The sequence below is a fragment of the Trematomus bernacchii genome, unplaced genomic scaffold (genome assembly GCF_902827165.1).
Source record: "Trematomus bernacchii unplaced genomic scaffold, fTreBer1.1, whole genome shotgun sequence".
Taxonomy (NCBI): Eukaryota; Metazoa; Chordata; class Actinopteri; order Perciformes; family Nototheniidae; genus Trematomus; species Trematomus bernacchii.
This window is the reverse complement of record NW_022987910.1, coordinates 1,783,467-1,798,754: the sequence shown is the minus strand read 5'-3', so window position 1 is coordinate 1,798,754 and position 15,288 is coordinate 1,783,467. Positions and strand designations below refer to the sequence as shown.

The window sequence follows — 15,288 nt, the reverse complement described above, 5'->3', positions numbered from 1 at the left end:
ATGGATTAACTTCAGCAGCGTTTTTATCGTTTTAATGCCATTGAAGACCACTTTGGAGAGACTACAGAGCCAAGGTAAAAATGTTAGCATTTTAAGCTACGTAGCGTCACCTGTTTTGATGTCCGTTTTTGCTTATAACGTCGCCATTTCGTATAATTCAGTGATAATGTGGATGTCCAACGATTCTGTGTCACCTCACGATGTGAAGCGATGTCATGGATGTAGAGAAGAGATAAATAAGGTTTTGTGAGTGATTTTCGGTGCAGTAAGGTGCATTTTTCGCTCGTTGCTAATTCAGAGGCTCAGTGTTAGCATTGTGGGTTTTATTTTGAAAAAAAAAATAAAAAATGATCAGTTAGATGAGTTTCTTCCCGTTACATGGATATAAAACATTAATAGTTTATTAAATGAACATGCCCTCAGACACTGTTTCCTGCAAGATGTTGCGGCAGTGCCCCGGTACTGGGGTCTCTCGGGTTTAACAGGTTAAACAGTTGTGGTAGATACCTTGTTTGTTTTAAACATCATAAATACACAAACAACAATGAATACTTACAGGTTGTGTACCCGAATCTCCCGCTGGTCCAAACAAAGTAGGAACAGCATCGTTCCTCAGTGCCCTACGCTGTACATATCCGGCATGAATCGCTGAAAGGTTTGTGAAGCTTTGTTTCGTGAAATGCTGGCAGAGGGTGTGACGTCTGGGTATTCACACGTCACAGTACCCAGGAAGTAAACAATGGAAAATGAGAAATCTCCAACGAGGCGTTTTGGGGCAGCATAGACTGTGTTTTACTCACTACAGGGTGTACTTTGAGGGTTTTTGACTCTGCAGACCGTTTACATGCATAAAAACCTTCATAACACACAAGGGGACGGGAATAACCGGAAAAGCATGACATTGGCCCTTTAATTATTGAAAAAGGATGAAAAACTCTAGTCTAAATGACTCTTTATGTGTACTTAATTATACATATTTGTTCCATCTCTAATGTCTGTTCATATAATTAATTTCTCTGTTGTTGGATATGAATTGGATTTGGAATTCAAATCTAATGTGAGTTTCCCATTTCACTTCAGTCCACTGACCTGTTGAGCACAGTGTGCCATCAGAACGGTCTTTCCTGTGCACGGGCCTCCTGTCACCACTAGGGGGCGCTGCTGTTCACTCTGCTCCACATAGGCTCTGACTTCCAGCAAATACAAATACCCTCCTGTAATGCAATGTGACTGCAAATGTTGTCTATATCAGAATGTCACAGGGAAAATAGATCATACACTATCCCCAAAAATACATTTAAAGTGGTTATACAACGTAATTTACTCAATTGTAAAGTAATTATTTGACTTAGAAGAGATCTTCCTCTGCTCTTAATCCTTTACGATGCCAAAGGTAAGATAAAACAGAACAAGTACAAAATATATTGAATAAACTGCAAACCGGTATTGAATAGAAAACACATTTATTTAGTTTGTTAGGTTACAAAGTTACGAAAATAATACATTTCCTGATTAACAAAGATTTTGTTTTACTTTGGTCACACAAACATAAAATATTAACTTACATTTTAAACTTGTACAACATGAACGGAAGAAGTCCTTAATGGTAAGAATGTCATCATAATGTTTCCAAAGCATGGTGCTCAATCCAGAGTGGACCTACTGTAACAGTGACAGAAATGGCAGTAGCCTGATTTCTGGACACACAATTTGTGGAGAATGATTTTAAAATGTTGGCCCACTATACACTTTAAAGTGTTGTGTTACGTCAGGCAGTTTTTATTTATTTTTAAATCTTTCTTCCCTATTCAAATGTGTGTTTATGCTAAAACACCGGTCATACCTATAACAGAGTACCCAAAAAACATTATCAAATGATTTCTTAATATGTCAACATGTTTAAGTGCAATCAAAACAAATACAAATAAAATACATGCATAACTGTTTCTCAAACTACTGAATAATAGAATATGGACTGCTGATGAAGCTTACATTTGGCAGATTATTCCGACAAAAATAACAACTCTTTAAATGCTAATAATGCAGACTTCATTACTTCATTCTGTAATGTCTGCTTTCTTTCAGAAGCCTCTGTTGTGATTAATAGCCTGGAGGAGCCGCTTGTGCATGGTCCCGGCCGGGTACCTCTGGTAGACGGGCAGTAACAGCAGACGGTGGCAGGTGAGGGATTCTGGCTTATGGATCTCGGTGGAATCGAGCAACACAGCGACTTTCATCTGAACGCTCTCCATACCCAGGAAGGGAACACGGTAGGAGCCGGTGACGAACACTGATAACAAATAAAGAATCTTAAATTAATTAAATACAACTTCATAGAACACCAAGGAAGCTAATACTGATAGGGACTCCACTTGAAACGTAATAAATGATGTCAATCATTTCTGATACTTACGAAATAACTTTTTCTTCTCCTCCGCGGTCAGATTCTCAAACACCTCCCAGAAGGTCATGATGTTTGGATGCCTGTCATGGTAGTCTCCTACATAAACTGTATTCTGTTTAGAAATGACATGTGGAAAGTTCATTTACATCTCCCCGACAAGCACTTAAACACACAAAACTGTAGGAACAAGCAAAGTAACTTAACAGATCTTAAAGGTCTCATGTTAAATACCTTTTTAGGTTTATTTAAAAACATTTGGAGACTACTAGAATATGTTTAAATGCTGTAATGTTAAAAAAAAAACATTATTCTTCTCATACTGCCTGCCTGAAAAGAGCTGTATTCAGCCTCTTACTGAATCTGATGAACTCCTCAGACCCTCCCTCCCAAAAGCTCAGTCTATTCTCATTGGTCAGTGTTTCCCACTAGCTGTCGATTGTCGAATGGTATCTCAAATCTGATTTGCTCTTTCTTAGACAGGATTTTTAATATGTGGATCAGCAGAACATTTGAATTTGTTTTTGCTGAAACCTTCTGAGTATCTTTACACACAGGGGAGACATACAGTATATATGTATATGTCTGTGTAAAAGACATGAAAAAGTGCATATTGCATAATATGTGACCTTTAACTGAAACAGTCTCTTACAATTTGAAAATGTATGTTAAACAACTACATAACAAACTGGTCATCTTGTTCTCCATATTTTTGTGATATATTCTTGTTTCAAATTATATATCCTCAGATAAAAAGATAAGATAAAACATTATTCTGAATATCTGAACTTCAGCAGACCTTCTTGAACACCTCCCAGTCGTAGTTCTCCTGGCCCACCATCACTGCCTGCAGCTCCTCGGGCTGGAAGAACTCCACCACGTCGATGTCACACACCTTGAAGAAGCCTTTCTTGAACGCTTCAAATGCTCCCTCCACTGATTTGTTGAAGGCATAGTTGACGTAGGCGTCTACAAACTCTTTCCTATTAAAACATTTAATAAAAGAATATACAAAAGATTAAACTGAGCGCTGACATTAAGTTATCCCACACCTAACACAATTCTAAATGTTTCTTCTGTAATACACTTTACACAGTACAGTAGATCAACGCTAAATCTTTAATGAAAGTAATGTATTATTTTATGACAGGTTTAACTGTTTTAACTGCTAGATGGCAGCAAAGATTTGCAGTCGACGTAAGAATGGATCATTGTGTGTTTGTTGACAGCATGCACTGCTGAATGGCAAGAAATCTGTGAGGTTGTCAAAGACACAGACTGACAGAAACTAAATACATGTTTAAAGCTTGTGAGGCAGAATAAAGCTGTGCAGATCAGATTGTTAAATACAGCAGTTAACCGTACCTGTTGGACGGTGTCACAACTTTCCCAGTTTCTTTCGGATCAAGTTCAGCTGTCTCTCCGCCCCAGGGCACCTGGTCAAACAAACAGTTACAGCCAGAGTGGAATATGCAGAAACACATGTGGGCAACAGAGGAGAAGAATGTCTTTCGAACTGCGATTGAGTAAACTTACAGTGAAAGTAATGTCCATTTGTTTGACCTCATCAGGAGGGCAGTCCAACAGGAACTGCCAAGACCTGCAAACAAGAATGTCAATAGTACAAAAAGATCAATCTAAAACAACTATAACCTGCAAACTACAAACATTTCAGAGAAAGAATATATGCGAGTCTTACTCTCCCATGACAGGGTCGAACTCCTTCATGTCGTCCAGTGAGGGTTTGACCTTGAGCAACTTCTTGAAGAGAACCAGTGGGAAGCGCAAGTGGACAAGGTTGTGGTGGTAGAGAGCCAGGCCGCACAGAACGCCAAACAGGAAGTAAGTCTTCTTCTCTACTTTTGGCTGTTTGGTTTATGACAAAACACATGATTAAGATTTGGAAGGATTAAATAACAATGAAAAGGTAAAATGTACAGAACAGTATATCAGAAAAATCAGAGTTATACATTCACGTCTTTGTTTATAAGACTTTTTTAGTAATCAGATCACTTTGTTAAATTCATGAGGAATTTGTTTAAAAAAAAAAAACATAGTAAATGTATAGAGGGCTGGACAGTATATCAACAATATACCAATATATTTAAAAGTGTTCGAAATAACATCTTACATGTGGCTAAGACTTTAAACTAAATATTTAGCCCACCTAATAAAGAAATACCGATATATATATATGATGTAATCAACCTTAAAATACATAGATATTACTTTTGGTCCATTTTACCCAGCCCTAAGTAAATAAAATGATTTAATTAATGCTTTTGTGTTTAATTATCGTGTCTTACCCTGACAGGGAACCAGGCCAGAGGGTTGCTCTCGTTGAACATGAACATTTCAGACTTGGGAGACATCAGCTCTTCAAACACTTGCAGGAAGAAATCTCTTTTGTAGACATCCATCACCTTCGTCCTGTCTTCATCAAATTGCACCTTCAAAGGAAAAAATAATGTTTTCATTATTAACAGTCCTTAAACTAAATCAGTATTAGCTCTGATGGTAAATAAAACTTCCTGTCATCCATTTTGGGCTTAGAACTAATTGAAGGGATTTAATCAAGCAAGACATTCAAAAATGCACAATTACTATACCAACAACTCCCCTTACACAATCCACTAATTGCTGCTATTGATGGGAAAGTTTTATCAATTGAACTGTACATTTATTTTATTCAAATTATTTAAAAAACATTTAAAAAATCAATTGGTACTGATGTTTGCAGGCCCTCTACATATTTGTTATGTTTAATTATCTCCAATTACTTAAATATGTACTGTAATTGACATTTTGCTCCAAATGAAGTCAACTGATTTTACACAAAGTAAAAAGTACTGAAGCAATGAAAAATATGCTTTTAAGTAGCATTGTGGAGAGCGTAGGATACAGATGTTGATTTTTGACCCATTACAGAGAGTAGATCTTCCAATATCTCAGCCTTCATTGCTGTGATTTTGACCGTTTTTTAATTTCTTGTGAATCCCACAACATATGGAAGTGCAAAACTAAATGGCTGAAGTATCCATAAAATAACTCAGAAACTAAGTATAAAAAGACAAGGGCTACAAAATGTTGCCTCAGGCAACTAAACATGGCAACATTGTGTAGGTATGTTGTAGTATGTTTACCAAAAGCTCCCTTTTGAAGGCGCAGTGGTCGGCCGCCCCCAGCTGCCTGAAGGTGTCCTCCACCAGGTGAGAGCGCCTCAGGGTGAGCTGGAAGACCGGCGCGGGGGCGGAGTCTGGACCGTCCAACCTGAGCTCTTCAGGACACGCCAAGGCCAGTCCATAAACGAAACCCTGCACTTTCTGTAATTACAAAACCTTAATATATCTTTATCTTAATAAAGACATCTACACATTGACAGATTGGTTCAAATGAATGCTCAAAACAAGAAACAACCTCAGCTGTATGACAAATAACTAAATAAGAACTTCAGTAAATTGATTAGAAATTATCTAATGTTACGAATACTGTACCTTTGAGATAAACGCATAGAAGTTAAAGACTGCCACCTTTCGAACCAGAGTGAACAGGAATGGGTAGCGGCAGAAAATGACGGGTGTCTTGACATCATCCTTAAAAGAAAAAAATTGATAATAAATAAATAAATAAATAAATAATTAAATAATTTCAGCAAGAAGCATTTCAACAGAAAATGCTCAGGATAAAATCACAAATAGTTCGGAATAAATGCAATATCTCGAAAATGGTAAGATATGTTTTTACCTCCTCTTTGGAAAATTCAAACCAAAGAGCAACGTCCTGATCTAGCAGCACATTGTCACTGATCTCCTCTACGTAGAAGGTGCTCGGTGGGACTTTGTAGGACTTTCCAGCTTTGTTTGCCTATAAGTAAAACACACGTTTAGCCTCAGAGTTCATTCTGATCACCCATAAAGATTGAACAATCATTTCTCCGACCTCTTCTGGGAAACGACAAAGCTTTGCTCGAAAGGGCCGAAACATCTGCCTCGAAAGGTAGCAACATTTCAGATGAGTTACAGGGCAGACTGTAAAATAAGCTTTTGACACCAGCAACAACAAAAAAATAATAATCTTTGGGGCTGGTTCAGATAGCGGGGAAAATCTGTATTTTTTATCCTTTTATAAGGATAAATGTCTTCCTTTCATGTTTGGTCCTGAAATAAAAAAATGTAATAAAGTAAAACAGCACTCACTTTGTACAGCATCTTGAGGACCTCCACCAGGTATTTGACTCCGACGTTATGAGTTACCAGGAGGCCATTTCTGAGCAGGAAGGCCAGGGCCTTTTTGAACACCAAGATGTGCTTCATCAGTATGGAGGGTCTCAGGGTGGACCACCAGCGTCCTGAGAACAAAAGGCATTGTCCGTCTTGTATTAGACAGCTCAACACACTGCAAGTAAAAAGCAGATCTTCACCAACTTGACCAAATTAGCAAAACATTTAGAAGAAAAAAACACTGATGCACACCGCTCGGACATGCCTGATGTTGCCATGTTTTTTGGCAACAACAACGTGTACATTTCTTGATCTGACAAAGTTATTAATCTGACTCAACAATATAATATATAATATACATACAATTAATTGTAAGGCTAATGCTATGTTAGCTGGCTATTACGTTGGTTGCTTTATATATACAGTCTATGGTTGGTTGTTACTTTCAGAAAACATAAAAAACAGTTAATCTGACATTAATGATATAAGAAAAAAGAATTCTGAATTTGTTTATCAGTTAACAATTAAGTAAATTAAATATTATTTATGCATGTTAAAAATCGACTTGTTTTAAACCAATAAACTATTTGCAGTCTATTGTTGTCCTTGAAAGTACCTTGGATCATTACAAAACCCATAACCTAACAAAATACTTTAGAAAAATGTTGCTGTAGTTTACTTAGTGTATCTTGAGTCTTCTCCTGCAGTTCAACAATAATGATCGCCAGCATCAACACCCCCTGCATGACATTACACTCCTCTTGGAGGAGGGGACACGTCAGCAGAATCAGTACGATTTCTGGTGATTTTAGGGGACAGCTTGAATTGAAGAGCAAACAAATCAGGAGTTCGAAATGTACCTGCAAAACAGAAATTGAGATTACATTGTAATGTTTAAACAGCATGAATAAGTTTGTGAAAAAAACAATTTAGTGGCTAGTTTGAACCATTTCCATGCATAGAAGGGATTTAGAGCCTTGTGGGTCACAACTGTATCTCAGTTCACGTCTCAAGCAAAAGAGAGTAATGCATGGCGGTAATTCAAACGTCTTAACTGATTGTTTGATCCATGGCACTGCCAGCATCTGGTCGAAAGCTTCGCTAGCTGCATCAAGGTCCACAGTTAGAGCACCTGCTTCTGATGGAGGCCCACTGATATCAAGCATTAAAACAAAGTAGCAGAACCAGAATGAGTTGATGGGATTCAGAAGATTTTATAATTCTTCTTTTGTTAAATCACGAGTTAAACAATAGAACTCACTCAGCCTTCGTGAAACTTGCAACAAGACTTGTGTTTGTCTGAAACATGGAAGATATTTCTCTGTTGAATGAAAAGAAAAGGAGGGAAACTATTAAAACACTGTATCTACTGTATGATATTTTATATGTGCAGCTACATAACTCCAACCGTAATTAAAGTATGAAAATAATGACCTCTTTGCCTCTACGTTGCCATGTGTCATTGACAGCCATTGTTGAAGTTTAGTCTCATCAAGCCGCCCAGTTATCTGTCCTTTGTCCAAACGCTTAAACGACAGACATTTAACAGATTTAAGCTTTGATAAAAAAAACTAACATTAAATCAAGGTAATAAAAATATAAAAATATATATAAATATATATATATATATATATATATATATATATGATCAAATCTGCAATAACAATGGGCCTTGTGCATGAATGTTTTCTTATTTGTATCTTGTGTTTGTTCCTGAACACAGCAATAAGATGAAAATAAGAAAATCCTACATGGGATTCACGCAACATGCTCTGACAGCCAAATCTGTTCCATCTTGAGTATGTTGATGAATTGTGTTTGATCTTACATTTGATGCGTTTGCCTAGCAATTTTCATTCAGCATAAGGGGGAAAGCCCCACTAAAACCATATAAGGGCATCAGACTTAACAGTTAAGATCAAATCTGTACTTGAAATGTTTCATGCAATAAGCACTGAGTCTCTGAATAGGTGAACATATTACCTGTGGAGGTAAAGTGTAGGTACAGCTTGTATTCCACCCAGCTGATATTTTCAAGTCTGCTTAAACCAGGAAAAAATACATTTGCATATTTAATGTATCTCTTTTAGTTTTACACTACTTCTACCATAAAAAGGACATTGATTAGAACTGCTGCTAACTAGACTTATATTCTCTGCTAAGGATACTATTTCTCCAATATGCCTTCACAAAGTAAATAGTTGTATGTTGCTATATTAATGAACTTACAAATCTACTAAACACCACCCTGGCCATACATACACACCCTTGGGGACGGCTGCCACACCTTCAGTGGTCCATGGAAGAGATACCAGAGTGGGAGTCAGACTATTTTCTGTTCGTCCTGTCCCAATTTGACCTTTGGCCCCATCACCAAAAGCCCACAGCTGGCCAGAGGAGGACAAAACCAGTGTATGACGTCTGGGGGACAAAAACAATTGTGATTGTAAATCAATAATAATAAAAAATGGATAGACGTGCAATAGGTGTCCTTTTTTATTGTAAATGTAATGAGCTAGTCACTCTAAAACGCCGCAATACATAAAGCCTTTCTTAAATGAAAACACTGTTTTCACCTGCCACAGGAAATGTGTGATGCAGGTCCATCCAAACCGTCCACCAGTCTGGGTTTCAGTTCATTATCAGAGGAGTTGTGACCCAGCTGACCGTAGCTTCCCTCTCCAAAAGTGAAAACCTTGCCGTCCTAGAAATCACGGCGTCACATATCAAAATAAGCAACATCCTAATATTTGTATTATGTTTACAATGGAATTTATGATTGGTTGAAATCTGAAGATTCAGTACCTTAGTTAACACAGCAGAGTGTGCTTCTCCACAGCTTATGAAGGAGACACCCAGAGGTCTGAGGGCGGGGTACCATGCAGATGTTGAACCTGCCTGATAAATATGATAAAAAATAGAATAAAAGATTCCCATTTCCAAAATAATTATACATACAAGCTATGATGGTCTGTACAATTTCAATATCTGAGGTTAACATTTTAAAAGCCCTCTTTTCTCTGGACAGAAGGCTTTTATTCTGAAATGTTACCAGGCTAAGGTTGTGGAAAATGCAGTGACTCTAAAAATGAAAAGAATACTGGCTTGCAATGGGCAGTGACTATTATTTACAAATGAATCCATATTTCTAACTCTAAAAATGACAAAAGCCCTCCACTTGCATGGACAATTTTCTGCTTGCTGAACATCACATGACACAATTGAAGCACATAATTGTTACCCTTCTCATCCACCCTGTTGAGACCCAGCTGGCCAGATTTATTGGCCCCGCAGCAGTACACCAGGCCTGGGAGTGTGAGGAACAGGGAGTGGGTCGCTCCGGCCGTAACCTGGGTAACTGCTACTCCGGTCAGAGCGCGCACCAGGTCAGGTACAAACTGCCGCGACACCTTCTTCCCCAGGCCTAGCTGACCATGACTGTTCGAACCCCACGAGAATACATCGCCTCCTGAAAAGTGAAATAATAGACTTTTTATTCTTTTGTATTATTCTTTTTTATTCACAAAAATAACTGTAAGACTGTGGGCTTGTTCAGAAGATAATGTCAAATGAATATGTTTTCCTCTTTAGATTAACCTTTTGATTTAAAAATGAAAAGAATTGAACATTCAACATGTATATCCTCTTTTCTGAAATGTGTCGCACCTTTGTCTGCCTTAAAGGTGGGGTAGGTAATTTTGGAGAAACCAGCTCTAGATCGCTAGAATTTGAAAATACACAGCCGGGAAAAATCTGCCACTTCCTTACAGAGCCCCTCCTCCAACACACACATGACCAATGAGGGCACGAGATAAGTTTGTGCACGAGATGGAAGGCTGACAGGCAGGTAGGCCAGCCAGTTATTTTAGCCGGGCCGGCTAAAATGATTGGTCGTACTTTTTACAGTACTACGGCTTCCACAGATGACATTTTTTAATGGATTTTTTGTCAAAGCACTTTAGATATTCATTGCTATCGGGATGTTAAGAGCATTCCATGGAATATAACAAAAAGTGTATCTCGAGCCGGTTTCTCAAACTTATCTACCCCACCTTTAAGCTCCCACTAATTAAAGAACATTTACTTTGCACTAAATTGTTGGTGGGGAATAGGGAAACTGGCACAGTGATAAATTAATATTAAAATCCAAATCATTATTACACATAACCAAAATAAAAAACTGAGGAACAAACAATGTTACTGTTGCATATCATATCAGAAAGATGGCATCAGTATGTGCATTGTCATACCTTTAGTCAGAGCCAGAGAGTGGGAGTTTCCACAAGCAACTTGAATCACAGGTATTGGCAGTGGCATCTGCACATGACTGCATGTTGACGAAACAATAGAAAGTAAAAATGATCAAACAAATACCTACTTTCAGACCTAAGTATACATATTCATATATTCCTGCTTAGTGTGAGATCTTACCTTGGTCTGTTGTGGAGTAGATTTGGTAAAAGGCCTCTCTGTCCGTCCTCTCCTGCCCCCCAGGAGAACACCTTTCCAGATGCACACACAGCCAAACAATGGTCCTGACCACAAGCTATGGCCACCACATCGCCCAGCCCCTCCACACGACCTTATACAGGGGGACAGAAAAGAGGATAACATATCAGGCATGTAGCGCAGTGGACTAGGGCATTGGTGTTCGGATCAGGGGAACACAGGTTCAAACCCCACTGCAGTCAGCATGTCGTTGTGTCCCTGGGCAAGACACTTCACCCCAAATTGCTCCTGTGGGGATGGCCCACAGTATTGAGTATGTAAGTCGCTTTGGATAAAAGCGTCTAACAAGTAACATGTCATGTAATGTATATTTGGAATAACAATATCGCCCATCTAATACTAAACAAATCAAGCAAAACGGTTCCAAACATGCCATCAACTATACATAAGAAAAAGTGACAATGCTCATAAAAATGGTGGAAAGTAGGCTACTACTAACTAACTACATTGCCTTAAATGTAAAATGTTGAGTTCATTTACTTACTGGTTTCATTGAATGCAACGTATTCTTTCACAATTTAGGTCATCTTGAATGCAGGACTATATTACACTGTATTTTTTTACTTTAAATTATCTTAATTATTGTACTGCCACTAATTCCCACAAACACGAATACATCACTGTAATGAATATTCCAATTTCCCATCTGCACTTGAACATCACGCATAACTTTCGTTGTCCTCTTCACTGACAAGAGCCGCGTTCACACCAAGTACTTTGCCGTACTTAGTTCCCAGCACTTAGTCCCGCTGTTTTTTAACGGACGTTGTCTGATTATGTCTCATATGCGCGGGCCGCTAGTGTCTGTTGATCTCCAGATTAACAGCAGCATGAGAATAACCTGCTGAAAGTGCCGATGCTCCATGGCGGAGGCTCCGGTAGAAATTGCCGGGATTTGCGTTTTTACCCCCTTAATGTCTGACCAATGGTTGAACAGCATTTCCGTGCACATGACTTGTGTTTAACGTTTATAGTCCGTTTGAGTTTTGCCCGTGTGAACGCAAACCGAACCTTCTGAAAAATGACACAATGTAACAAACTGTGGTCTGGTGTGCACCAGAGAAGCGGACTATTAGGTGTGAATAGAGAAGCGAAGTCCCTCCCCTTCCGGTTGAGCTCCATGGGACCTTATTTCGGAAAGGTTATGCATTCAAGTCAATGGAGAGAGAAAGATTATCTTTCGATCCCGTTTGAATTGTGCCACGAATTACACATATGATGTTTGTCAATTTAAAAGATAATTTTACAAGTCAAAAAAATAAAAATGTGTCGTAAAACTGTGAAGTAACACTTTTTTTGTGTGAAACCGCTCAATTAACTACATCTCCCGTCTCGCACCACACACCAAGACGGCCGTCACGTTGGCACATTTCACTTCTTTCTTTCAGAATGAGGCGAAAAGTATTAAAAGAGGTGAAAATCACTACAAGTCTGGGCATGTTGAGAGCTGTACATACACAAAAGGGGAATTAGTCGGTTCCGTAAGAGCCAGCATGCGGGACCGGGATTCTGGGATTTGTAGTCTTTCTAGTTGCGTATTTTTCATAGTCTTATATTTCAACAGTTTTACAACAAACTGTGACTTTTTTTGACATGGAAATTATTATTTAAGATTAACAAACATCATATGTGTAATTCGTGGCACAATTCAAACGTGATCGAAAGATAATCTTTCTCTCTCCATTGACTTCAATACAAACTTTTTCCGAAATAAGGTCCCATGAGGCCCACCGGAAGGGGAGGGACTTCGCCTCTCTATGCAGAGCCGATCGCGTTCACACCGGAATAAGTTCCCTGAGGGAAGATTACGCAAATGAGCCGCTGACGTCACTTCGTCTTCTTCTGCTTTGGGTTTACTGGCAGGCCGCAAACAACTTCACGGCGTATACTGCCACCCGAAGTCCCCGGCCGGAAGTCCCCGGAGTTGGGGACTGGCTTCAGTAGAAGCTGCTGGGACTCCCAGCAGCTTCTACTGAAACCTTCCGAGTAAATCGCCAGAACGCCGACACCCAGGGCCGGCCCGTGGCACTGGCGTTATAGATGTTCGCCTAGGGTGCCAGATCTGGGGAGGCGCTGCGCTGGCAGTTCTGGGAGGGAAAAAAACATTTTTGACCGTTGGTGCTCATCCTAATTTTCGGCCTTGATGTAACAATATTCATAATTAAGTAAATGTAACACCCTTTTCACCCCGGTTACACGTTTCATTTGTCCTGTACGATGGGCGCTGGAATGTTGGCTTATCTGGCGCCCGCAGCTCACAGCCAAAATGCGAGTGAGCGAGGGAGAGAGGGAGAGAGGGAGGGTGCACCGGTACCGGCGCTGTTGTTATTAGAATCTGGTGCTAGCTGCTCTAACAGATATAAGAAGAAGATGTTTCTACAATAATGTGGAGGGAGAGTCTTCTCCAGTCAGACTGAGAGGCTCAGTGAGGTAAAGGACTCTGAGTGTTTAGATAGTTAACTTTAGTCTAAGTTATCTCAGTGGGTCTCAAACGGTTTGGTCACAATTTATGTAAACAAATATTTCCAAGGCACTCCTTTATAATTATTGGGATAAACAAAAACAGGTTTGAAATAATTTCAATGTATACTATAGGACAGTAAACCAAAAATATCCTTTAAAACTGGAGAGATAAAAAAAAATGCATGAATAAATAAATGTTAACTGGGTAAAATAAGATATGAATGAACAACAAAAATAAAATAAGTTGCATTTGCCAGCTAAAATCTCGCAGAGGGCTGCAAATTGTCTAGAGCCGGCCCTGCCGACACCTCCTTATCTCCACCGCTCCCATGTTTTCTTTTGTGTTGCCATAAGTTAGTCTCTCTTGCTCTGCGTTTGTGCGCTGGGCGAATGCTAATGCTAATAATGCTAATGCGAGGATAATAAAATGGCGCCTCTACAAAACATTTCAGAGTTTTACGGGGAGTGGTTTGCAATTCGCCCAGCCAATCAGAACTGGGGCACTCTTTTTCCCCCAGGAGAGTACCACCTCTCAGCAGGCACTAAAAATGGGGGTAAAAGTTCCCGGCACTAAGTACTCTTTTTGGTGTGAACGCTCCTAATAAGGGGTAAACGAAACTGAAACGTAGCACAGCTGATTGAGCTGCACAACAAGTTCATTTATGGATTTCGATGCAGACTCATAAGATAATGATAAACACAAGATAAAGTAAATGTAATTGTCTTGAAAGACGAAGAACCATCAGAGATTCCTCATCATATATCCTCAAAATATATTAAATTTAGATAAAAAATGTCATGATAAAAAACACTTCACGTTTTTACTAAAGTACTAACTGTCTAAGTTTTTATTATTTTATGGGCTACTACATGGCTATTTCTTGTTATGTCGAGATTCTGCAGCCTACCTGTTGTTCTCCCATCTTTACGGTTCTTCTTTCGTCCAAGTTGTCCCTGAGAGTTGTTTCCACGTGACAACACGCCGCCCTCCCCGTTGAGCAGTAAAGTGTGCTGGTCCCCGCAGCAGATGTCGGTGATAACCCCGGGGACAGACCAGGACACCGGGCTGAGGGCTGACTGTGGACCGAACTGTCCACTGGAGCTGTCTCCCCAACAGAACAGCTGCACCATCATGTCTCCACATGGACTCAGTGTCTGCATCATCTGCGCCTGCAATTTATCCCCTCTGATGCTGCCTTCAAGTGCTGTCGGAGGTATCAGTATCACGATAGTAAATATGCATTTTTGCTTCTCTTTCTGCGGGTCTTGCATATTGAGTAGGCTTGCTTAAAAAGTATATCACGTTAACTAAGTTTGTAACTAGCTTCAATTTGTCATTTATTTTCCAACAAAGCAAGCAAAATACAATCTAATAGAAACAATGATGTACGTTTTCTAATTTACGAGCCTGCCAATAAGACGGGAAGGCAGCATGAGAGACACCAGTTACCAGAAGAAATCTCTTATCTTTTAAAAGTCATGTTGACCGAAATGCTGAAACCTAATGTAGCAAAATATAACTAGGTATATTTGCAAAAGGAACACGTGGATTTTTTATGTTTAGGGTGTTCCGACCAAATTTAATAGGTTCTTGTGTTGTTTTTTGTCTGACATAAATGGCAGAAATTCTTACAAAAACTAAAATGTGGACCTTTTAAATACAGAAACAGAGATATAAACAAGGCATTCATTAAA

General features: G+C 39.2%; 1 protein-coding gene across 1 annotated transcript; it reads right to left on the bottom strand.

Moving 5' to 3' along the window:
- Positions 1–1,444: 1,444 nt before the first annotated feature.
- LOC117470431 (probable E3 ubiquitin-protein ligase HERC4) lies at positions 1,445–14,779 on the bottom strand. Its single transcript, XM_034115209.1, is given in 24 exon segments — positions 1,445–2,290; positions 2,414–2,516; positions 3,201–3,384; positions 3,767–3,837; positions 3,938–4,001; positions 4,101–4,267; positions 4,708–4,851; positions 5,545–5,724; positions 5,896–5,994; positions 6,146–6,265; positions 6,598–6,749; positions 7,301–7,481; positions 7,677–7,773; positions 7,883–7,942; positions 8,056–8,147; positions 8,605–8,663; positions 8,888–9,042; positions 9,198–9,325; positions 9,427–9,495; positions 9,497–9,519; positions 9,863–10,090; positions 10,872–10,948; positions 11,053–11,203; positions 14,502–14,779. Coding segments are annotated over 24 exon segments (3,069 nt in total). The 5' UTR covers positions 14,758–14,779; the 3' UTR covers positions 1,445–2,081.
- Positions 14,780–15,288: the final 509 nt, after the last annotated feature.